This window comes from Ziziphus jujuba, chromosome 11, assembly GCF_031755915.1.
Source record: "Ziziphus jujuba cultivar Dongzao chromosome 11, ASM3175591v1".
Lineage (NCBI taxonomy): Eukaryota > Viridiplantae > Streptophyta > Magnoliopsida > Rosales > Rhamnaceae > Ziziphus > Ziziphus jujuba.
The window spans coordinates 26,806,521-26,828,598 of NC_083389.1; the positions used below are offsets into that span (position 1 = coordinate 26,806,521).

The 22,078-nt window shown below is 36.6% G+C and overlaps 4 protein-coding genes across 5 annotated transcripts; 3 read left to right on the forward strand and 1 right to left on the reverse strand.

The window, feature by feature from the left end:
* Positions 1 to 1,977: 1,977 nt before the first annotated feature.
* On the forward strand, positions 1,978 to 4,230 carry LOC107433163 (uncharacterized). 2 transcript variants are annotated; one of them, XM_016044420.4, is made up of 4 exons: positions 1,978 to 2,468; positions 2,908 to 3,002; positions 3,158 to 3,279; positions 3,381 to 4,230. In XM_016044420.4, exons 1-4 carry the CDS (start codon positions 2,279 to 2,281, stop codon positions 3,460 to 3,462), a joined length of 489 nt encoding a protein of 162 aa, XP_015899906.2. In that variant the 5' UTR covers positions 1,978 to 2,278; the 3' UTR covers positions 3,463 to 4,230. The 2 variants fall into 2 exon arrangements, with proteins under 2 accessions (XP_015899906.2, XP_015899907.2); XM_016044421.4 differs by having other exon boundaries at positions 1,984 to 2,453.
* LOC107433162 (translationally-controlled tumor protein homolog) lies at positions 3,995 to 5,840 on the reverse strand. Its single transcript, XM_016044419.4, has 5 exons — positions 5,683 to 5,840; positions 5,152 to 5,225; positions 4,779 to 4,907; positions 4,532 to 4,689; positions 3,995 to 4,418 (listed from the first exon to the last, which is right to left on the reverse strand). Exons 1-5 carry the CDS (start codon positions 5,708 to 5,710, stop codon positions 4,301 to 4,303), a joined length of 507 nt encoding a protein of 168 aa, XP_015899905.1. The 5' UTR covers positions 5,711 to 5,840; the 3' UTR covers positions 3,995 to 4,300.
* A 1,367-nt stretch (positions 5,841 to 7,207) lies between these two features.
* Positions 7,208 to 8,726, forward strand: LOC125420540 (uncharacterized). The gene is made up of 3 exons (XM_060812950.1): positions 7,208 to 7,811; positions 7,918 to 8,566; positions 8,714 to 8,726. The coding sequence occupies exons 1-3, from the start codon at positions 7,208 to 7,210 to the stop codon at positions 8,724 to 8,726; spliced, it is 1,266 nt and encodes a 421-aa protein (XP_060668933.1).
* A 6,043-nt stretch (positions 8,727 to 14,769) lies between these two features.
* Positions 14,770 to 21,712, forward strand: LOC107433120 (E3 ubiquitin-protein ligase IPI1). Its single transcript, XM_016044371.4, has 7 exons — positions 14,770 to 14,876; positions 15,027 to 15,126; positions 15,753 to 15,916; positions 19,968 to 19,999; positions 20,519 to 20,544; positions 20,650 to 20,929; positions 21,019 to 21,712. The coding sequence occupies exons 1-7, from the start codon at positions 14,847 to 14,849 to the stop codon at positions 21,422 to 21,424; spliced, it is 1,038 nt and encodes a 345-aa protein (XP_015899857.3). The 5' UTR covers positions 14,770 to 14,846; the 3' UTR covers positions 21,425 to 21,712.
* Positions 21,713 to 22,078: the final 366 nt, after the last annotated feature.

Below are 22,078 nucleotides of genomic sequence, written 5' to 3' on the forward strand. Positions count from 1 at the left end.
TTGCAGCCCATATACTAAACATGATTGTGCGGCTGAAATTTGAGATTCGATGACCTATATATATATAATCGTATAAGTGATCCACTCAAAACTTATAGTATTCTCAAGTTCTTTACGTAAATCAAACATCTTGGCTAAACTAGTTTTACTGAGGTGGAGCCGAAAAAAATTTATAATTAGATGAGAAGTCTAATTTTTGCTAAACTAGTTTTTTGCATTAAAGTTTGTACCATCTTTTTTAGATATTTTTAATTTTGATTCACAAATATGAAAATGATGGTTAAAAGTTGTAATTCTATAAATTTTCGATTTTAGTCCAATCTATCAAGATTCTAGAGGATAGGTAGAGATCAATTATTTGTACTTCTTTTTTCCCAAAACTGTATGACTCCCCATTTGTAGTCCTCCTTGCACGAGTGTTGCAATTTTCAACAATTGCAAGAAAATGGAATAAGGGGATGGAGGAGGAGGAGGAGTACTTATTCGTACCATAGGTACCAATTGGTCCTTGACAACATTAAATGCTAAAAGGGTCAGACTTTTTGCGAAAACAGAGATCTCAATTTTTGCACAGACTAAAACCATTTAGCATCTATTGTCCAACATGCCCAACAAAGCAGGTATCTTTTGCAGCGATACAAAATAGCAATTTGGGTATAAATGTAATATCCATAATCGACAAATTACAAATGGGTATATATTGATGTTATTTAAAAAAAAAAAAAATTGTCTATATTAATATCCAACTATGTATTTTTGTTTTGTGGGGAACGACCTTTTTGTGATACATAAAAAAACTCACAAGACTCACTTTTTTTTGTAATAACTTTTTGCATTTATCAGTTTTCGATGTTCTTTTTTGGCTTATAATATTTAACATTTTTTTTTTTTTTTTTTTTTACAAATTCTGTTTTGCATATTCATAGATATATTTTTTATAAGAGTTGTGTTGTTTTGGTCATTGTGGGCCATATATAAAGGAATGATGTTGGTGGATCTCCATGAGAACCAACTGAAAAAAAACCCCTTTTCCAATATGGCCTAACTCTTATTATACCTTGTAGTACACTTCTTTTGAATAAAAAGCCTTGCTTTAACTTAAAGCATGTGGGTGAAGTTGAGATCTAACAATTAGGACTGCTAATTTGAATTAAAGTTTCATCATTTTCTATACCAAATTAGCTCTCACATCCTCTTTATCTCTATACCCACCACATTGTTTTTTTTTTTTTTTTCTTCTTTTTTCTTTTTTGTTTTTTCTCTTGACAATTTGAAATTTATAAAAGTTGGCTCCTGTAGACCCCTTTAAAGCCACTAAAGTTGGTCTCAATAATTTTAAACTTTTACCATAAAGTACCTAGTTAATGTATTAAATAGAAATTCACGTGGACTTATTAATTAGAAATTACTTATACATTAAGCTAATCATTTTAATATCATGTGATCTGTTAGTCTTATTGACTAAATTACATTTTACAACAAGGGATAATCAAACGGAGAATGCTGTTGTATTGTTTTTTTTTTTTTTTTTTTTTAACCTTTTAGGTCGAAACGATTATTTTTCTCGTTAGGTTGGAAAGTTATTGTTGGTTAAAGTAAATTAGTAGGTTGGATGTTATACAAATATGCAAGATTGTATCTTAAATTCATTGACTATAAGGGGAAAAAATTAATAAGTTGAAACACTGATACCTAAAATGGTAATACTCCCAAAAGCAAAGATTTGGTATGAAATCTAATACACAGTTATAAAAAAACTACTTATTGAATAGCTTAAATGCTTAATAACGAATTTTGATTTTTATGGAAATTAAAGTGGAGATTTGATGTCATTTCTAACAACTTTAATAAAAATATGTATAGAAATTTTTGTGGAGCGTGTATAAAGTCCTTGTGCTATATAGAGTTCAGAATGTGGGCCCAAGAGAAAGGAGCCCATACTATAATTGGGTTTTTCGGATCAGAACCATGTTCAATGTTGCAATGACCCGGTCACACCCTCCATCTCCTCCGGCGGTTTTCCAGTGGTTGCCACAAATTTAGAACGGACCAGATCAAATTTTCGATCCATTACATCAGAATCCACAAACACCAAATGCAAAACTTGCAATCTATACCGTTAAAAGCATCCCCAATAATCTATCAAATCCTCCAGCCACCGTTCGATCGTTTCCCATTCACAGTATAAAACAAATCACGTTACAATTCACAGAGAGAGTGAGAGAGAAAGAGAGAGAGAGAGAGCAGAAATTCTCAGAGAGCTTTTGGTAGTTCAACAATGGCGGAGAAACCAGTGATGGTGATGGGATTGGATGAGAGCGAGCATAGCTTTTATGCATTGGAGTGGACATTGGACAATTTCTTTGCTAAATCCGGGTCGGATCATCCATTCAAGCTGGTTATCGTTCATGCTAGACGGACTCCGGCTTCTGTAATCGGAGTCGCTGGACCTGGTATACCATTACAAGGTGTTTTTTATATGCGCGACAATGACAAACTACATACACCCACTTAAATAGCTTAAATAAAAAAAATAAAAAATAAAAATTTAAAGTATAATTATTTATCCACCCCCTAAAGGATTAGCAAGCGACAAGGAAACAATGATTTTTTTTTTATTTTTTTTATTTTTTTTGTGGGTGTTTATGGTTTTTTTTTCGTTGTGCATATAGAATCACCTTCCAAATTCTAGTTGTTATTTTCCATTTCCTATTTGGTTAGTCAGTAGACAAGGGAAAATAACACACATGATTCAGCCATTGCCATCATAAAAGCACAACAATATCCATTCTATTCAATCTCTAGTAGTGGACCAATATAATAATATCATTATATTTTATCTAATTGAATTAAATGTCTCTTAAAATTGTCATTACATTTACTAAAGTTGGGATTAACGAAATGCAGGATCTGGAGATTTTATTACAGTTCTAGAGACAGACATCAAGAAGGAGGCTATTAAGACTGTTGTAAAAGCTACTGAAGTCTGCAAAAAGAAATCGGTAATCGTCTTGGTCTTGATATATGGACTTACTATATACATAAATTAACATATAATATGGAGAATAAAGTGTACGTTAAATTAAAAATTAAAAATTAATATTAATTTCTGTTTTTATAATACATGGATAATTGAAGAAAAACTAAAATTGTGAAGGTGAATGAGGTGACGGTGGAAGTAAATGAAGGAGATCCAAGGAATGTGATTTGCGAAGCCGTGGATAAACACCATGCATCTATTTTGGTTGTGGGGAGTCATGGTTATGGAGCTATAAAAAGGTACCAATAACATTCATATTATCAACAATTTCATTTCCTATTTTTATTATTTCCATTACGTAATTTGACACATAAAAATTCCATCTCTATTCTCTTGCAAGGGCTGTTCTTGGAAGCGTAAGCGACTACTGCACTCATCATGCTCATTGCACAATCATGATCGTGAAAAAGCCCAAGAACTGAGCCATTATCTTCCTTCTCAGCTTCATCACAATGAGTCCTTCTCAGCTTCATCACAATTGAGTCAATGACTCTATTTGTCCTTAAAAAAAAATAATAGAAGCATTGGGTTTGGGTTTTTAACATATTGGTTTTCTTGTAACCCTTTTAGAATGCTTTCTTGTGATAACCACGTATGAAATAGTTCCATATTCTCTACCACTTCTATGATCATTTGAGTTTTTCAAGTTAACAGAGGCAATAACATAGATTACATATTCAACTAAAAACCACTTTAAAGAGACCTTTTTCAAAAGAAATCAAAAAATTACTTTATTTTGGATTGTGAATTATTATATGGATGAAACATGACATGATTTAATTCTTACAAAGTTATGGTGTAGTACTACCTACGGGGCCCATAAGTAAGACCCGAAATTCAAATAATCCTAATGGTAGTGTAAAAAAACAAAAAATAAAAATAAAAATAAAAAATTTGTTGTTTATTGTATTTCTCTCCATGGATGTCCTTGAAAGATTTCTCAGCAGAAAAGTCTAAATCCAAATCAATTTTTATAAAAGGATAATAAACTTATGGTTTCAAAAATCTAGATCACAAATTGATTGTTTCTCGATCATACCGTAAATACCCCAGTGACTTACGAAAACAGTGTTCAAACCATAAACTGTCAACAGAAAACCAAAGACCTGGCCTGAAGCCTTTTAAGTACCGAAAATACAGAAAAGAAAGATTTAAAATAAAATAAAAAAGGCAAAAAAAAAAAAAAAAAAGGGGCAATAATAGAAAGCTAAGGACTCTATAACAAGCATTTCTCTGCTTTGAAGCCAGCTTTGCTACTTCTCAGCACTTGACCTCCTTCAACCCATGAGCAAAATACAGAAAAGTTGGGTCAGTGGCTCCATCCTTGTAATAAGCAAAAACCAAACTACCATCGTCATGCATACTTTCCCCCACAAAACTGCACAAGAACAACCGACTTAGTGTCATCTTCAAACCAAATATCATAATAATAAGCCCTGTAAACTACTGTACTTAACAATACATGTGGGTTCCTCGGAAAAAGACACTTACAATTGGAGGTCCTTGAGCTTCGAAAGCAGGAACTTGGTTGCTCCCTCAATGGTTTTCTTGAACTCTTCTTGTTTCTCCCCATCCAACTTAGCTGACAAAGTTTTGATGTACCTCTTCACCCATGTGACAAACGCCTTCTTGTCAAAAGCAGGTTGCTCCTGAAAATATTAAATGACAATTTGTTATATTTCAGCCTAGACAGAAAATGTTACAGATCAAACAAAGAAAAAAGTTGAAATTCACACACCTGAAGCCTGAATGTGTCCACAATGTCAACCACCTTAACAGCTTGGTCATCAACACCCTCATCCTCTCCACCCCCTTCAGCAGAAGGGTTTGCACCAATATCTACATCAATTGCTCCTTGAATAACCCACTATCCAAAACCACAAATCAAATCATCAGTTCTAGCATCACCATGCAATAAATAAAACAATCAAAAGGACAAAAATTAAGTAGCATACAACCATATGATCAAGGACCAATAAATAACCATTCAAGCACAATTTCAACATCCAATATCTTATTTCATCGTGCATTTACACATTTAAACACCCAGCATCTAACTTCATAGTGTATTTACAAATTTGAATAAAGTATGTTATAAGTAAAACGCTAACCTTTCCTTCAACTTCCCACAGAGCTCCGTTTTCGATTTCCTTGTAAGGAAAGGAGTCAGAGAGAAGCTCATCACCTGAAATATACAATCAAAGTCGATTAGTGGCTTCTAAAAATTAACATATAACTTCATATGAAGGACCAAAAACAATCAGATTCATGTAGATCAAACACGACCAGAAAAAAAACTAAATAAAAAAGGTTAAAACTCTCAAGTTCAAGAGAAATATAAGATTTACAGCATAAATAAACAAAAATAAGCGACTAAAATTAACAACTTTTTTAGATCACAAACCCAGTAAAGTAATCAATTATCTATATCATATCATCGAAGAAAATTGAGCACCAGATCCGAACCCCAACCTAAAAATCCATATACTAAATGACAAACAAGAAGCTAATTGTAAAGAGAATTGTTCAGAAACCTCAACAACCCAAAAAAAAAAAAAAAAAAAAAAAAAGAAAACAAAGAAAATTTATTTGTATAATAAAATTTAAACGGAAAAAAAAAAAGGCTAAAGAGAAATTGATACCAGAGAGGAGGTCCTGATAAACCAACATGTTTGCAGAGAGTCTCCCTGGGATCGCTTCGACTAAGATTCTTTGAGATGGGAGAGAGACGCAGCGATAAGAGAGCGAGAGAGCTTGAGACTAGGCTGGACAGCTTGTATTTATACTGAGGGTTTGGCCGAGAGGCGGAACCAACTACGGCACTCTGTAATTACGGAACGAGGGCATATCTTTTCCTGAAATTCCATAAAACTCCTTTTTGACTTCCACTTTGGGGGCTGACATGTCACGCTATTTTTATTGATTGTCATACGGTGTCGTATATCCGTGTCGAAGATTTGATGCTCCCTTTTTTGCGAATTTTACAAAATTAAATTTGCTTGCTTTTAGACAAGTTTAATTAAATTTTCAATTATTTACCCAAAAAATACATTTTCAATTATATTCTATGATTAACCACTCAAAAAAAAAATTATATATTTTACGATTAAGCTTTTCTTCTTTTTTGATAAATAGATTAAAATTTTAAAAATATAAGTAATCCATATAGCAAGGTATTTGATCAGCATCCTTAATGTAATAGATAAAATTAAATAGTTAAAATAAATTTTATTTGTTCACTGTAATGGTTTGTCAAATATATTAGTAAAACCATTAAAAAAAAGATAATATTCAAAGATATTAAATATCATGCTTTCTTGTGTAATTTATTTATGTCTAATTTAAATCTACCTTTTCTAAATATTTGTTGAATGTTGCTTTTCTTTGTCAAAAAAAAAATAAAAAAAATGCTCGTATTTATTTGAAATACACATACATTTTAAAGAAATCTCATGCCGTATCTGTTTTGGGTTGTTCCATTTCCTACAATTACAGCGAATAATGAGGCTGTGAACTTTCTGGCCAACTTTAATTATAACTGCACTCTGTATTTTCATTTTTTGTTGAATAAACTTCTATAGGGTTATACCAAGTGAGAATTTTCTAGTAATAAGTTTATTACACCCACAACATGAAATTATAATTTGGAGATATGTCCTTTCTTTTTAGAGTACAAATTATTATAATCTAATAAAAAAATATTACTTTTAAAGAGTTATACATTATTTATGTATTGTCGTATTTTTATGGTAATGTGAGAAAACTAGTTACTCATTTATCAATATATATAGTTACTTTATTAAGACCATAGGACCTATTTTGATTTTTTTTATTTTTTTGTAAATTTCCACATCCAAAAGAAAAGGTCCAATTTGGATCATTATCAATAGAATAGTGACTATCACAACAACAAAATTATTTAGAGGATATATGGACAATTATCTCACTAAACATTATTACTAAAATATTGTATTATAAGAACTAACACTCAATTAATACAGATTTCGTTTTGTTTTTTTTTTTTCCCCCTAAAAATCTGTAATATGAAATAGTGATAACAAATGTTTCCTTTGGAGGGGCAACGCTCAAAGTCCCAATAAATTCATCCCAACTTCTTGGAATATGGTTTGTGAATCAAAACTATGGGGAGGTCTAGGCATCCGGAAGATGGAAGCAGTCAATTCAGCATTGCTATGTAAATTGGGTTCATTATTAGAGAGCAACCAGAATCAGCTCTGGGTTAGATCCCTAAAAGCTAAGTACTTCCCCTCCTCTTCTTTTATGAGAAGTAATCGGAAGAAGACTAACTCTTGGCAGTGGAAAGGAATTTTGAGTATTAGACCCATTTTAGCTAAGAGTATGTGCTTTAGGGTGGGCAAAGGAAACAATATCAACTTTTGGAAGGCTCCTTTGATTCCCAACAATCCCAATTTCAAGCCCACTCCAAACCAAGATGCGCCTCCTCACTCTTTTGAAATGGTAGACTCTCTGTGCCTAGAGAATGGTAATTGGAACCTTCAACGTTTGACCACCCTCTTTGACAGTTACTCAGTGAGTAATATTCAAAAGATTTTCTGGGCAACAAACTCCATGGAGGATGAAGTAATATGGCTCGGCAATCCCTCGGGCAATTTCCAAGTGAAGACAGTATACAAGTTTCTTCATCCACAAGAAACTCAACAAGGGAAATGGTGGTACCATTTTTGGAATAGTGGATTCCATGAAAGACTTAAAATTCTTCATGTGGAAACTCTCCTCTCGAGGATTACCAGTTAGAACAAATTTACTTAAAAGGAATTGGAAGATCGATAACTCCAATTGCCCTCATGGTTGTGATGCAGAGGAGGACGAACTACACTTGTTTTTTCAATGTTCAGTTGCTCGAGCTTTATGGCTAGCAACCCCATGGAGCATCAGATGGGAAGGCTTCAACTTGACAAGTTTAGAGACTCATCTGGACTGGCTAGCTAATCCTAGAGGGAAACTTCCCATTCACCCTGATGATGGCTCTAAATTCTTTCTCTTTGCAGTGGTGGTTCTTGAAACCTTATGGTCTCTTCGGAACATATTTTTGTTTGAGGGAACAAGAATTTCCCTGGATTTAGAAGTGAAGTCTATTTTTGGCAAATTTAATGAATTCCACAGTGCCATGGCTGAGCATATTGCTCCCCCAAATGCCCCCTCAACCATCTCTAGATCTTGGTCTCCTCCCCTGCAGGGTGTTATCAAGCTGAATACGGATGCCTCTATGGGAAATGGTTTCGCCAGTCTGGGAGTGGTGGCCAGAGATCAAGCTGGGAATATTATCAAAATCAACGTTACGAGGGAACTTATTGACTTCCCTGAATCAGCTGAAGCAGCCGCTATTCATCGTGCAATGTTGCTGGCCTTGGAAGCTGGTTTGTTGATCATTTGCTGCGAAAGTGATACGAAAGCCGTCATCCAAAAGCTAAACAACCAAAATGGCTGCTCTGTTCACTGGGCCACAGTTGGCTTCATCAAAGAGATTATTGACCTTTGTCCTAGGTTCCACTCTATCTCCTTTGTTTGGACCCCAAGAAATTGTCATCAACTTGCTCATCTGGTGTGTCCAAATGGGGTACTGCTAATAACTATCATCTCCCTATCTCCCTTCTGTTAAACTCGAATCGTTTTGTAAACATTTTGTCTCAGGACTGCAGCCTGATCTGGTAGGCTGTTTCTCTTTTTGTAGCTGATCTCTGTTTTGCCTGCCTTTTTGGTTAATATAACTCACCTTGTTATTAAAATAAAAATAAAAAATGTTGACTTGGCGTGCATTTAATTTTCTATTGACTGAACTAAAACGGGAAAATCTAGGGACTCTGGTGAGTTCAGCTTACGTATTACGTATTGCCAAGTTCTACAGAGCAAGAAAATTTGGACCAATAGTCACCTGACAAGCAAAAATGACACAACGAGATACTCACCAACTCTTGTTGTGGTTCTCTGACCACTTTAGAGAAGAAATATGAGAAGAAAATAAAAGAATTCTATTAATCTCTTAAAAATAGAATACAAAAATAAAAACTTCTCTCATGGAGGATTCTCTCTTGGAACCTCTCTCTTCACTCTCCAATTCTCTCTGGAATTGCTCACTCTTCTCTTAAGTTCTCTCTGGAACTTAAACAACTCTCTCTCTTGGAGTTTTCTCTTGCTCTCTTGGCTTGGTTTTCATGAAATGGTAAGGAGCCTATTTATAGGCTTACAAGGCCACACTTTTCAACATCTTAGCCCACAATTGTTGATCAACAATGGTGGCTGTCAACAATGGTGGCTGTGGTTGGTGAGGCTGTGGTTGGTGAGGTTGTGTGGTTGGTGCGGTTGGTTGGTGCGGCTGGACTTCACAATTCTCCCCCTCCAGTCGCATTTAAAACTGATGGTCATCTGCCATCTATTCCAGCTATGTCTCTGCATAGCTTCAGCTTCTCTTGAGCAACAACTTTTGTTAGCATATCTGCTGGATTCTCTTTTGTGTGAATCTTCAACAGTTTCAGCAACTGTTGACCTATTACTTCGCGTATCCAATGATAGCGAATGTCAATGTGCTTTGTACGGGAATGATACATTGAGTTTTTGCTCAAATCCATGGCACTTTGATTATCACAATGTATCTTGTAGTCTTCTTGCTTGATGCCCAATTCTGTGAGAAAACGCTTTAACCACAACATTTCCTTACCCGCTTCCGCTGCGGCAATGTACTCTGCTTCAGTAGTGGATAAAGCAACACACTTCTGCAATCTTGACTGCCATGACACAGCTCCCCCTGCAAAAGTGTAGAGATAACCTGATGTAGACTTTCTATTATCAGGGTCTCCGGCCATATCTGCATCTGTATAGCCTTCTAAGATTGGGTCACCTCCCCCGTAGCACAAGCACAGCTTCGATGTACCTTTAAGATACCTGAGAATCCATTTGACTGCTTCCCAGTGTTTCTTTCCAGGATTTGAAAGAAATCTGCTCACAACACCTACTGCATGAGCAATGTCTGGTCTGGTACACACCATTGCATACATCAGACTTCCTACCGCTGAAGAATATGGTACTGAAGCCATCTCCTCTATCTCTTCTTTGGATGAGGGGCACAATCTCTTACTCAACTTGAAATGATTTGCAAGTGGAATGCTGACCGGTTTGGCTTTATCCATGTTGAATCTCTTTATCACCCGTTCAACATACTTCTCTTGAGATAGCCATAACCTTCTATTTTTCCTGTCTCGGATTATTTGCATTCCCAAAATTTGTTGAGCTGGTCCTAAGTCTTTCATATCAAAAGATTTAGACAATTCTTTCTTCAGCTTACTAATCTTCATTGCATCTTGTCCAACGATCAACATGTCGTCCACATATAGCAAAAGTGCAATGAAGTTTCCACCTGAAAATTTTTGAATATAAACACATTGGTCTGCTGCAGTCCTTTTATAGCCTTGACTCACCATAAACGAGTCAAACTTCTTATACCATTGTCTTGGTGCTTGCTTGAGGCCATACAAGCTCTTCTTTAGCTTGCATACGAGGTTTTCTTTCCCTGAAACCTCAAATCCTTCTGGCTGCTCCATGTAGATTTCTTCATGTAAATCACCGTGAAGAAATGCTGTCTTCACATCCATCTGCTCAAGCTCTAGGTTTAGACTTGCTACTAAACCAAAAATGACTCGAATTGAAGTCATTTTTACCACTGGTGAAAAAATCTCATCAAAGTCAATTCCTTTCTTCTGAAGAAATCCTTTGACCACCATTCGGGCTTTGTGTTTCACCACCTTTCCGCTGCCATCTTTCTTGAGCTTGAACACCCATTTATTCTTTAGTGCCTTCTTTCCTGTTGGAAGCTTAACCAACTCATAAGTATGATTTTTCTGCAAGGATTCCATCTCATCTTGCATTGCTTGCAGCCACTTTTCCTTCTCTTGAAGAGAAACAGCTTCCTGGAAACTCTCTGGCTCCCCTTCTTCAGTAAGCAGAATATACTCAGATTCTGGAAATCTCTTTGATGGAATTCGGCCTCGCTCAGATCTCCGAACTTGTAAACCACTGGTTTCAGGAGGTGTACCATCATCTGACCGCTGTGATGGCCCTGCAGCTGCTTGAGAGGATTGAGTCTCCCCCTGCTCATTATCCCCTTCTTCCTCCTGGTCTGCTTCTGGTATATCTTCATGCACCTCATTATCCTCTGTGGCTATTTGTGCTGGTGCTGGATTAGGACAAAAATTCTCGGCACTAGAACTATAATTAGGAGACATTCTGGGCTTTTCAATGTCTTCCATTTTCTGGTTTTCTTGGAATACTACATCCCTGCTTCTAATAACCTTCTTGGTTTTCGGGTCCCATAACCTGTATCCAAATTCTTCGTCTCCATATCCTATAAAGATGCATGGAGTAGATCTTGCATCGAGCTTCTGTCTGAGCTCCTTGGATACATGTACATAAGCTATACAACCAAACACTCTTAAATGAGAGTAGGAGGGAATCTTACCCGACCACACTTTCTCCGGAATTTCAAAATTCAACGGTACTGACGGTGATCTGTTGATTAAGTAACAGGCGGCACGAACAGCTTCTCCCCAGAATGGCTTTGGCAGCTTAGCCATACTGAGCATACTTCTGACCTTTTCCATAATGGTTCGGTTCATTCTTTCTGCTATTCCATTATGTTGTGGGGTGCGAGGGACCGTCTTCTCATGTCGAATGCCGTGTCTTCTGCAGTAGGCATCGAACTCCTTGGAAGTATATTCGCCTCCATTATCTGAGCGGAGACATTTCAGCTTCTTTCCTGTTTCACGCTCTACCATGGTATGAAACAGTTTGAAGTAATCCAGTACCTGGTCCTTTGTCTTCAAGAAATATACCCACACCTTCCGTGAAGCATCATCAATGAAGGTCAGGAAATACTTGTTGCCACCTAATGATTCCACCTCCATGGGACCACAAACATCAGAGTGCACCAGACTAAGCAACTCTGATTTTCTCGATGCAGAGAAACTGAAGGAGACTCTATGTTGCTTACCAAACAAGCAGTGATTACAAGGATCTAGCGCAGCATCCTTGCAAACAGTGATAAGCTTCTTCCTTGCCAAAGTGGACAATCCTTTTTCACTCATGTGACCGAGTCTCTGGTGCCACAGATTTTGAGACGCCTCTCCTTCTGCAATATTGAGGCTGTCTGCACATATCTTCACATGAGTCTTGTACAACGTTCCACAAATATGTCCTCGGGCGACAACTATGGCACCTTTCGTCATTTTCCATGTGCCTTTGCTGAAGTAGTTGTCATAGCCTTGCTTGTCTAAGGCTGCTCCCGAAAGTAGATTAAGCCGAAGGTCTGGAACATGACGGACATCCTTCAAAGTGATTGTACAACCAATATTCGTTTTTATCTGAATATCACCAGTTCCCATAATCTTTGCGAAACTGGAATTTCCCATCTTTACCGTACCAAAGTCTCCTGCTTTGTACGTTTTAAAGAAATCTCTGTGTGTAGTGACATGGTAGGATGCTGCAGTATCGACTACCCACTCAACATCTTGGGTTGATATATGAAGGCATGTCTCTTCTTCGGTGGAGCAGAGCGCCACTTCTCCTGTACAAGTGACTAGTGTCTCTCCATCCTTCTTCGGCTGATTACCTTGGAGTCTCTGCTCTCTCAACAACTTTCTGCAGTTCTTCTTCATGTGACCCTCCAGGCCACAATGATAGCACTTATACGATGATTTTCTGCCGTCTGTAGATCTGCCTCTGCTCTTGCTCCTGCCTCTCCCCCTATCTCGACCACCTCTTTGCTGTCTTCCTCTCTCTGTGACGAGGGCATGTGACTGATCCATGCCAATGTCCTTTCTCCTGGCCTCTTCATTAAATAGGGCATCCTTAACCATAGACAGAGTAAGTTTGCCATTCGGGGCCGAATTGCTGAGAGAGACTACCAATGTCTCCCAACTGTCTGGAAGAGAGCTTAGAAGTAGGAGGGCCTGATCCTCATCCCCTAGTTGGTAATCCACAGCAGATAGTTGATTTACCAAGCTCTGGAACTCACTGGTATGCTCGGCTACAGAAGTTCCACTCTGTAATGTTAGATGTACCAATCGCTTAAGCAACAGGGCTTTGTTCCGAGCAGTCTTGGCCTGGTACATGTCCTCCAATTTTGTCCAGAGGGCATATGCATCCGTTTCCTTCGCTACATGATGGAAGACACTGTGGTCGATCCATTGCCTGATCTGACCGATCGTTTTCTTGTTTAATTTCTTCCATTCTGCTACTTTGCTGGGATCGGGGTTTTCGCCTTTAGCTTCTATAGGATCAAACAGATCCTTACAATTGAGGAGATCTTCCATCCGAGGTCTCCAAAGTGTATAATTTGTGGCAGTGAGCTTAACCATAGCTCCCGAAGATGATTCTTCCATTGACATTATGGCTTGACCAAAATTGGAGCTGAATTTGGCAAAACGGAGTTAACCGTTGCGTCCGGAACGGCCGAAAATGGTGGACTTGACTCTTCCGGGGTCAAAATATAATTACCAGAAATTTTGGGGCAAAACTGTAATTTCACAAAATTTCTGGGTCAACCTGCAAATACAGAAACTTCAGGGGTCAATCTGTAATTTCCAATAGTTCAGGGGCTTCACCGTAATTTCAGAAAACTACAGGGGTCACTCTGTAATTTCCAATAATTCAGGGCTGTTCCGTAATTTCCGAAACTTCAGGGGCTGTTCCGTAATTTCAGAAAATATTGCTGACGTGGCAGATGGTGCTGACGTGGCACCACGTGGCAGATGACGTGTCAGATGACGTGGCGACACGTGGCAGATGACGTGTCGGCTGGCGTGGCAGATGACGTGGCAGGTGTGCTGACGTGGCTGCTGACGTGGCTGCTGACGTGGTCGTCTTCAACCTCCAGACGGCGCGTGCGGCGCGTGGGCGCGTGAACAGTTGCAGAAAAATTTCAGTCGGCGCGTGCGGGCGCGTGAGACGTCCGTTTTCTCTCCGGCGAGCTTCGTTGTTCTCCTCTCGTCGGGTACTTTCACCTGGAATTGTCAAATTAATTATTTGAGCAACTTTCCGAAACACCAACTTGAAGAACAGTAGCTTTGTTTCTTCAAATTTTGGACCCAAGCTCTCGACCTGGAGCTCTGATACCACTTGTTGTGGTTCTCTGACCACTTTAGAGAAGAAATATGAGAAGAAAATAAAAGAATTCTATTAATCTCTTAAAAATAGAATACAAAAATAAAAACTTCTCTCATGGAGGATTCTCTCTTGGAACCTCTCTCTTCACTCTCCAATTCTCTCTGGAATTGCTCACTCTTCTCTTAAGTTCTCTCTGGAACTTAAACAACTCTCTCTCTTGGAGTTTTCTCTTGCTCTCTTGGCTTGGTTTTCATGAAATGGTAAGGAGCCTATTTATAGGCTTACAAGGCCACACTTTTCAACATCTTAGCCCACAATTGTTGATCAACAATGGTGGCTGTCAACAATGGTGGCTGTGGTTGGTGAGGCTGTGGTTGGTGAGGTTGTGTGGTTGGTGCGGTTGGTTGGTGCGGCTGGACTTCACAACTCTTGGGTTGCCTTTCAACGGGTCCACAGTCCAAATTAGGAGACGACTAAAATTCAAAAATCTCTACGTGTCGAATTTTTATTAGCCAATTCCATTGAATTTACAAAGAACCGACCACAGCAAAACCAAAAAAAACCACCAGAACCTGCCTTGAGGGATATGCATTGCCTATTCTCATAAACTAGCTTCCATTTACGGAGGAAGTGACAACCCAGTTGATTAACCTGTCTCAAGGAGAGAAAAATGGCAATGAATCCATGCCCATATTTGCATGTATATGCATATATATGTTTGCGCATATATATACACAAATATATTTACTGCCTCTGTTTTGCTTCCCTTCCTTCTTCTCCTTTGTTGTCAAAAATTTCAATAGTGCTCAGAAAGCTTTTTGTTTGAGAAAAAATGGCCGCTTTTGCTCAGGTTTGGTCTCCTCCTAACTGCTCCATCTGCTTGGAGACTGTTGCTCACAACTGTGGCCGTACGGTCGTCAGGCTTCAATGCTCTCACTTGTTTCATCTGGGTTAGTCTCTGAATTCATAAATATATAGTAGAAAAATGTCTACATGTGTGTATCTATATATGTGTGTTTAGAAATGTTCTGTGCTTTTATTTGTTTTTAATTGTTTCAATATTTCCAGAAGAGGGTGTGCGTGTTTTGGGGTGGTTGGTGTGATTATAAGTTCAATATGTGATGTGGAATTTTGTAATTTTGGAGAGTTGGAGAGCACTAGGAAAATTGATTTTCCAAAAATTTTTGTTTGTGTGTGTGTTTTTTTTTTTTTTTTTCCGATGGAGAACTGCTTTTAATTGTTTTTATAGGGATATTTCGATAATTGATCCTCAATTAAGAATTCATTAATGAAAAGTAGAAAAAGGCTCTTTGATTTTCCTTATCTCTCTCTCTCTCTCTATATATATATATATATATAGATTTTTTTTTTTTTTTTGCCTTTTGTTAATTTCTGTTTGGCTTTTGAATTCTGCCGAGTCTTGTACAATATTCTACCTATTTCAGGTAAAGGCTCTACTATTTGAAGTGAAAGTCAAAAGAAACATTTTAAAACCATGATATTTTGCTTGTTTACAATTATCATAAAGCTTTTTTTATTATTTTTCAATTACTGATATTTTGTTTTTGATATCAAGATTGCATTGGTTCTGCCTTCAATGTGAAAGGTATCATGGAATGCCCAAATTGTCGTTCAATTGAAAACGGTGTCTGGAGGCGTTTCAATAATGAAGAGACTGAACAGAACTCAAATCAGATTCCAGTTGAGGATACTCATGCTGTTCAAGGTTTCCATGGACTGGTAAAAGCAAGGACCTCACTGAATTACATATATTAATCTTTTCCCCCAAATCAATTAGCTCGTTACCTATTCGTAAAATTTAAAGTCATGTCTGTAGCAACTTAGCACCTTATAATCTATAAGTTCTAAACTTAGCTTAAACAACATCAAAATAATGTCTGTAGAACTGGCTGCTACAGATGGGGGCATCTTTTTAAGCTATTATTTCAAGTTTTTCCCTGAACTTGAAAGTAAACTGTTGATGCATGATTGGATATTACCCAATATACTTGCATCAATAGTCGTTTGAGTATTTAAAGCTTTGTTCATGATAGTGTTTTTCATGCTTATTTGATTACAGGTAGTGCTTTAATCTTTAATTTTAGAATTTTACTGTATAAACATGTGGTACTGGTATTGTTTTATTTTGGCTGAAAACTTTTATCAAAATAAGTGTTTATAAAAAACTAAACCCTTTAAGCTTTTTACTTATTTCAGTTCTTTTAAAATCACATACTCATAGAAATTTCTAGATTAGTATAACTGTGCACTCAGAGGAGGTCTTCAACTTCTGTATGCATGGCAACAAAGACTACTCCAAGCATTGATGAGGAATATGCCACTTAGGAGAGGTTCTAAATTTTGAAGGAACCTAATGGCATGTATCGTGTATGTTCAGAGGTACATACAATGGTTTACCATTAAAACAATGGCGAACCTGATATCCTTGGAAGAGCAGCAACATATATGGTTTTTCTACTGGATTAAAGCATTCAAAGACTCCTTTGTGATTGTTCAACTTCTACGGAATTTCTTTATTGGTGAGGTTCATGCATTTTTGCATGCTAGATCTTAAGTTATCCAGTCAAAATTTTTTAGAAAATTCTGATTGTTGAACTTTTATGGCATACAATATCAGAATACTGATGAAAGCTTGTGAGATGCTTCGCATCTCATCATTTGCCGTTGTATATTGTTTGGTAAGAGGGATGAACCATTGGATAAAAGGGAAAGATTGAAGAAAGTGGTTGTTCTCTCTTGCAGTCAAGTAGGAACAAGGTGTAATACCAATCACCATTATATCCTGACTAGGATCCTATAGGGGTAATGTAATCACCTTAAAACGATCTTAATAACTTCATCTTCCTTTCTCTCCCTTTTCCTCGTCCATAACTCCATTTCGAAGGGATTTGTTTTGGTGGAATGCCCATATGCAACCATACTCTGCAAGACCATGGTTGTTGTATTGTATGATATGTATGGTATATTTTTGGGTCAAACCTATATGCATTTATCCTGAATTGCATCATTTAAGGGTAATGTAATTACCTAAAATGATATCAATAACTTCATCTTTCTTTCTCTCTCTCTCTTCCCCATCCAATACATTGACATGCTTTGGTGGAATGCACTTAGGCAAACCTCAATATGCAAGACTATGGTTGTTTGTATTTATACTATTTGTATCGAATCATTTTCAATGAAACAGATATGTAACATAAGTGTGTTAGAAATTATAGTGCATTGGAAATTTTCAAACTCTAGGATTGAAGAAATGGTGTCTTGTCTTGTTGGCAAGTAGGAACAAAGGAGTAATAGGCAAAAAAGTGAAAGAGTTGTTATTAGTTGAAGTAAGTGTGAAGATCCTAATCACCATTATGTCCTAAGTTGCATCATTTAAGGGTAATTTGATTACCTAAAATGATATTAATAACTTTGTCTATTTCTCTATTTGCCCCAATGCAATATCTCCGCTTTGAAGGGATCTCTTTTGGTGGAATGCGCATACGCAAGCCATAGAATGCAAGACTTTAGCTGTTTGTATATTTGTATGATACATAATGTATTACAATTTGTATCGTATCATTTCGAACAAAAAAGATACTTAATATAAAGTGTAGTGGAAATTTTCGATCTCAAGGAAAATGGTGTCCTCTATTGTTGGCAATTATGAACAAGGGTGTAATAAGCAACAAGGAGTTCAAATAGGTATAACTTGAAGTAAATGTGAAGACCTTAATCACCTTTATGTCCTAACTTTCATCATTTAAGGGTAATGTAATTACCTAAAATGATATTAACTACTTCATCTTTCTCTGTTTTCCCTGTTGAATACCGCCACTTCAAAGGGATCTCTTTTTGTGAAATGCACGTATGCAAACCAAAAGATGCAAGACCATTGTTCTTTGTATCGTACATTACGTATGGTATATTTTCGGACAAAAAATGTATTAAGAACTCTCTCTCTTCTTTTCCTATCCGGTACCTCCACTTCAAAGGCATCTCTCTTGGTGGAATACACATACACAAACCATAGGATGCAAGGTCATTGTTGTGCTTATCGTACAATACATATGGTATATTCTTGGACGAAAAAACTATATGCGTGGTATCATGAATTCAAATGATATTGAACACAAAATGCATCCCTCGATACACCATACATATTTTAACAATAAGTATGATACACCAATATGTACGATACTCAAAAATTATTAAAGCAATGTCTTTTTGTTGTAAACTGAATTAAACTTATTGAAAATCCATTTGTCAAAAATAGTAAGGGAACATTTCTTGATCTCTAAGAATGACAATAAAGATGTCGACCATTGGATCTTATAAGAATTCCATTTGGAATGACTTGACTCTTTCTATTTTTTTCATTGGAACTTGATAAATAAAGATGTCGAGCATTGGATCTTATAAGAAATTCATTTGGAATGACTTGACTCTTTCTATTTTTTTCACTGGAACTTGATCTGTCTTCCATCTTCTTTCAGTCGACGCACTTGACGTGGATAGCTCCGGTGGCTGTTGAAAATGATGTTGATGGCTTTGAAACATGAACTTTTTTTTTTTTTCTTTTTCCTGTTTAGAAGGTTCTAATTCTTAGAACTTTTATATCGATTAAATTGTGATCTTCATAGTTTATACTATTAATGCCTTTATCTCTATTAAATTGTATAGGATACAGGATGAGAAATATAATATTTTGGGAAATAAAACATCTATAATTATATATATTCAAATATATTTTAGTTAAACGTCGTATCGTAATGTTAGGATACACGATACACTTTTTTTTCCCCACACATCTATACACATTTTGACAACTATGTGCCAGATTAGGCATTCCACTCGAGCCTTATCACTGAACCAAGGAAGATCATGATCACAATTCTCTAGCAAAGTGTGCTAGTAGGATGATATGTTGGGGTTACTTTGAATTCTAAATAGGCTGTGTTCATATTGCATCTATCAGAAGTTGTATGCCTGTCGATTTATCTGCCCCCAGATTTGAAACTCTATGATGGTATAATGACAAGCTATCTTAGAATCATGATCTTATCTTCCTTAGTTTAGAAGAGTGATAGGACGTTTCTGTGTACAGAGATGAAGTGCTACTTATGCTTTAATGATGAGAACTGAGCAACGAAGAGAGAAGCAAAGAGAGAGAGTGTGAAGCTGCATGTCCCCACTATTGGAAAACCAAAACACCAGGAAGTTGATCGATCTGCCTAGTAGGTGAATCTTAGTTATATACACTAGCATTAGTCCATAATACATTATGATGAGGACTAACCGTTTAGAATTGCCAACACTACATCTGGGTATCCCCACTTGCAAGAAATTGAAACACTAGGAAGTTCATCGATCGGCCTAAGACTTGTAGCTAGGTACTAAAATATTCTTGAATGAGTCTTTATTCTAGTATGAAGAAAGCTTGCAATTTAAAATGCTGACGCTTATTATGCTTTTGTAGAACATCTTAAAAGTAGACACAATTAATATAATCACGAATGTTTAGAAATCACAACTCTGGTTCTGTACTGGAATTTGAGCCAGAGAATCAATATGTTGACTTGAGGATACATAAAAGACAATGGCTAAATCATTTTTGCATGGATGAATTTGGGACTATCTAGTTTCTAATTCCAAAATGCTGTTGATCTCATTTCTTTGTTTTAGTTATAATGTCTGTTTAATGTTTTCCTTGTTTTTATTCTCATTTAACATGATAAGTTTATTGGCTGTCTTCCTTATTTTGCTGATATATATGTGAATATTTCAGGATCCTTATAGTTTTCAGTGCCCTCATGGATGGTAAGCATCATATAGCTGAGTAAAATCTTCTATTTTTGCTTGATTTAATTGTTAATTTTTTTCAATTCTGATAACTACATATAGAAGTTATTTTGAACACCACAGTCCCCAGTAGGAAATATTTTATAGTGCAAAAAATGTTCTGCAATATTTTTACATGCATGTGAACCTTGGAGTTATTCGACTGATTAGGCAAGCACAGGCAATTATATTCATTCATAACAGTTAATTCTTCAAATAATTGTGTTTTCAGTTCAAGGTATATAAAGCAGGTTCATAAAGAAGGCACATAAAGAGGACTTAAATATATCTAGAGGCTGTTTTGTTGTTTCTTTCAAAGGAAAAGAATTATAAGGGCTAAAATCATTTTCAGAAAATTTGAAGTGTGCCAAAATTTTTACATGTTTCTGGTAATTCCAAGAAATTCAATGGTATTAGAGTAAACTATAATAAAATAATCATGATGTTATGTTTACATCTTTTTGGCTTTTTCTTACATATGGATGCTTTGATTTGCAGGGAAAGCGAATTACCACCACCAGAGTGTAGGCTTTTCTTATCTGCTCCTTTTTTCCCCTTCTATTTCTAATTGAAAAATTAGGTGGAGAATTTGTTTCAAAACACTTTGATCGATATTCTTGATGATGCAGATGAGGATGCAATGGACCATGATGCTATCTTTGAGGGTAATCCTAATTTCAATCATCAACAGAATGTCCCATTTGTAACCAGTGAGATTCCTATGACTGAATTCTTGAACAGTATTGACTACCATCACCAGCTCTGCAACCACTGTGTTGAAATTGTTCCGGAGAATGGCCATACTAGTTGGGTTAACTGGGTTGCTGATCCATCTGCCACCTTGAGAATTGCTAGACCTGATTTTCGTGGGATACCAATTGAGTTATTTGACCCAATGTTTGGTTCACGGTAAGCTTTTGATTGGCCTATCAATACCCTCAGCAAGTGTTGCTTTTATTGTTCCTTATGTCATTCTTATATGCACCTCATCTTTGTAGAGCCCCTCATGAAATCGGTCTTAACTCTTCATTCGGTTTAGCTCATCAAGGAAGCTACACCCCTGTTTTTTACAACCATCAAATGCAGCCACTGAGAAACTCTTCTTCACAAGTCCCACAAGCTCCTGTGTTGTCTCCCATTAGGATAACACCAAATGGATCAATAAGCTTGTTTCAATCAGCAGCAGGGCAACTCCAAATGCCATTCCTTGAGGCCATGAGCCCCTATGTGCCTTCGATGAATGTAAACTTAACCAACCATAAAATCTTCGAACCAGCAACTCCTGTTGATCATCATGTCCAAGAAGCAGACAGCATTGCGCCTCTGCAGCTTTTTCCAGATGATATGGATCCATTCCTCCAAGAGATGCATGTTCAATCTGCTAGCACGCCAGATCATGCGTAGCAGATTGACTTGTTGGTGATATAGCCATAAATATGGTAAGTTTCATAGTTTAAGAGTTATACTCCCTTAATAATTACCGCAGCTGGTAAAAAATCTTTGATTGGAAGGATATAAAGAAAACAATGCAGCAAGACTATCTAATCTGCTTTTTTTAAGTTCTGTCGATAATTTTATGAACCAATCTCACCTGGTATGTAATAAGTTTGAATTCTGAAATATCTTCATGTGACATTGTGATGTTGTATAATAAATATGCATGCCAAAACAGTTCTTTTAAGGTTTTTGCATTTGTTTCCAATCTCTGTGAGGTTGGTATCTCTTGTTTTGTCTTGCTTATGATTCGCGTTTTGCATGGATGGTGATCCGGAAATTCCATTGGTATTCTTAAAGATGAAACAGCTCAGATAAAAAGGAATTCTTTTTGCAAGCATATAATTTTTTACTGTGGATTCTCTATATCTGGACCATTGAATTTCAGAAGTAAATTCTTCATCATACAATCATTTACAGCAGAGAAGAAGATTCCAAATCAAATGGAACTTCCATATTGATGAATGTCGAATAGCTATAATGGAACTTCCATTTTTTCGGTTAGCCAGATATTTGAATCTTTATTAGGATTGTCTTAAGAAATTGACATGATTATTTTGAAAC

Excerpts from the sequence above, each read along its gene's own strand:
- LOC107433163 (XM_016044420.4), top strand. The coding sequence starts at position 2,279 with ATGGCGGAGAAACCAGTGATGGTGATGGGATTGGATGAGAGCGAGCAT. Across the intron at positions 2,469-2,907 it reads ACCTGGTATACCATTACAAG|GATCTGGAGATTTTATTACA; the intron begins GTGTTTTTTATA and ends AACGAAATGCAG. Across the intron at positions 3,280-3,380 it reads GGTTATGGAGCTATAAAAAG|GGCTGTTCTTGGAAGCGTAA; the intron begins GTACCAATAACA and ends TTCTCTTGCAAG.
- LOC107433162 (XM_016044419.4), bottom strand. The coding sequence starts at position 5,710 with ATGTTGGTTTATCAGGACCTCCTCTCTG. Across the intron at positions 4,908-5,151 it reads TGTGGGAAGTTGAAGGAAAG|TGGGTTATTCAAGGAGCAAT; the intron begins GTTAGCGTTTTA and ends GGTTTTGGATAG. Across the intron at positions 4,419-4,531 it reads AAGCTCAAGGACCTCCAATT|TTTTGTGGGGGAAAGTATGC; the intron begins GTAAGTGTCTTT and ends GTTCTTGTGCAG.
- LOC125420540 (XM_060812950.1), top strand. The coding sequence starts at position 7,208 with ATGGAAGCAGTCAATTCAGCATTGCTATGTAAATTGGGTTCATTATTA. Across the intron at positions 7,812-7,917 it reads TCTCCTCTCGAGGATTACCA|TTGCTCGAGCTTTATGGCTA; the intron begins GTTAGAACAAAT and ends TTCAATGTTCAG.
- LOC107433120 (XM_016044371.4), top strand. The coding sequence starts at position 14,847 with ATGGCAATGAATCCATGCCCATATTTGCAT. Across the intron at positions 14,877-15,026 it reads ATCCATGCCCATATTTGCAT|GTTTGGTCTCCTCCTAACTG; the intron begins GTATATGCATAT and ends GCTTTTGCTCAG. Across the intron at positions 20,930-21,018 it reads GACCCAATGTTTGGTTCACG|AGCCCCTCATGAAATCGGTC; the intron begins GTAAGCTTTTGA and ends TCATCTTTGTAG.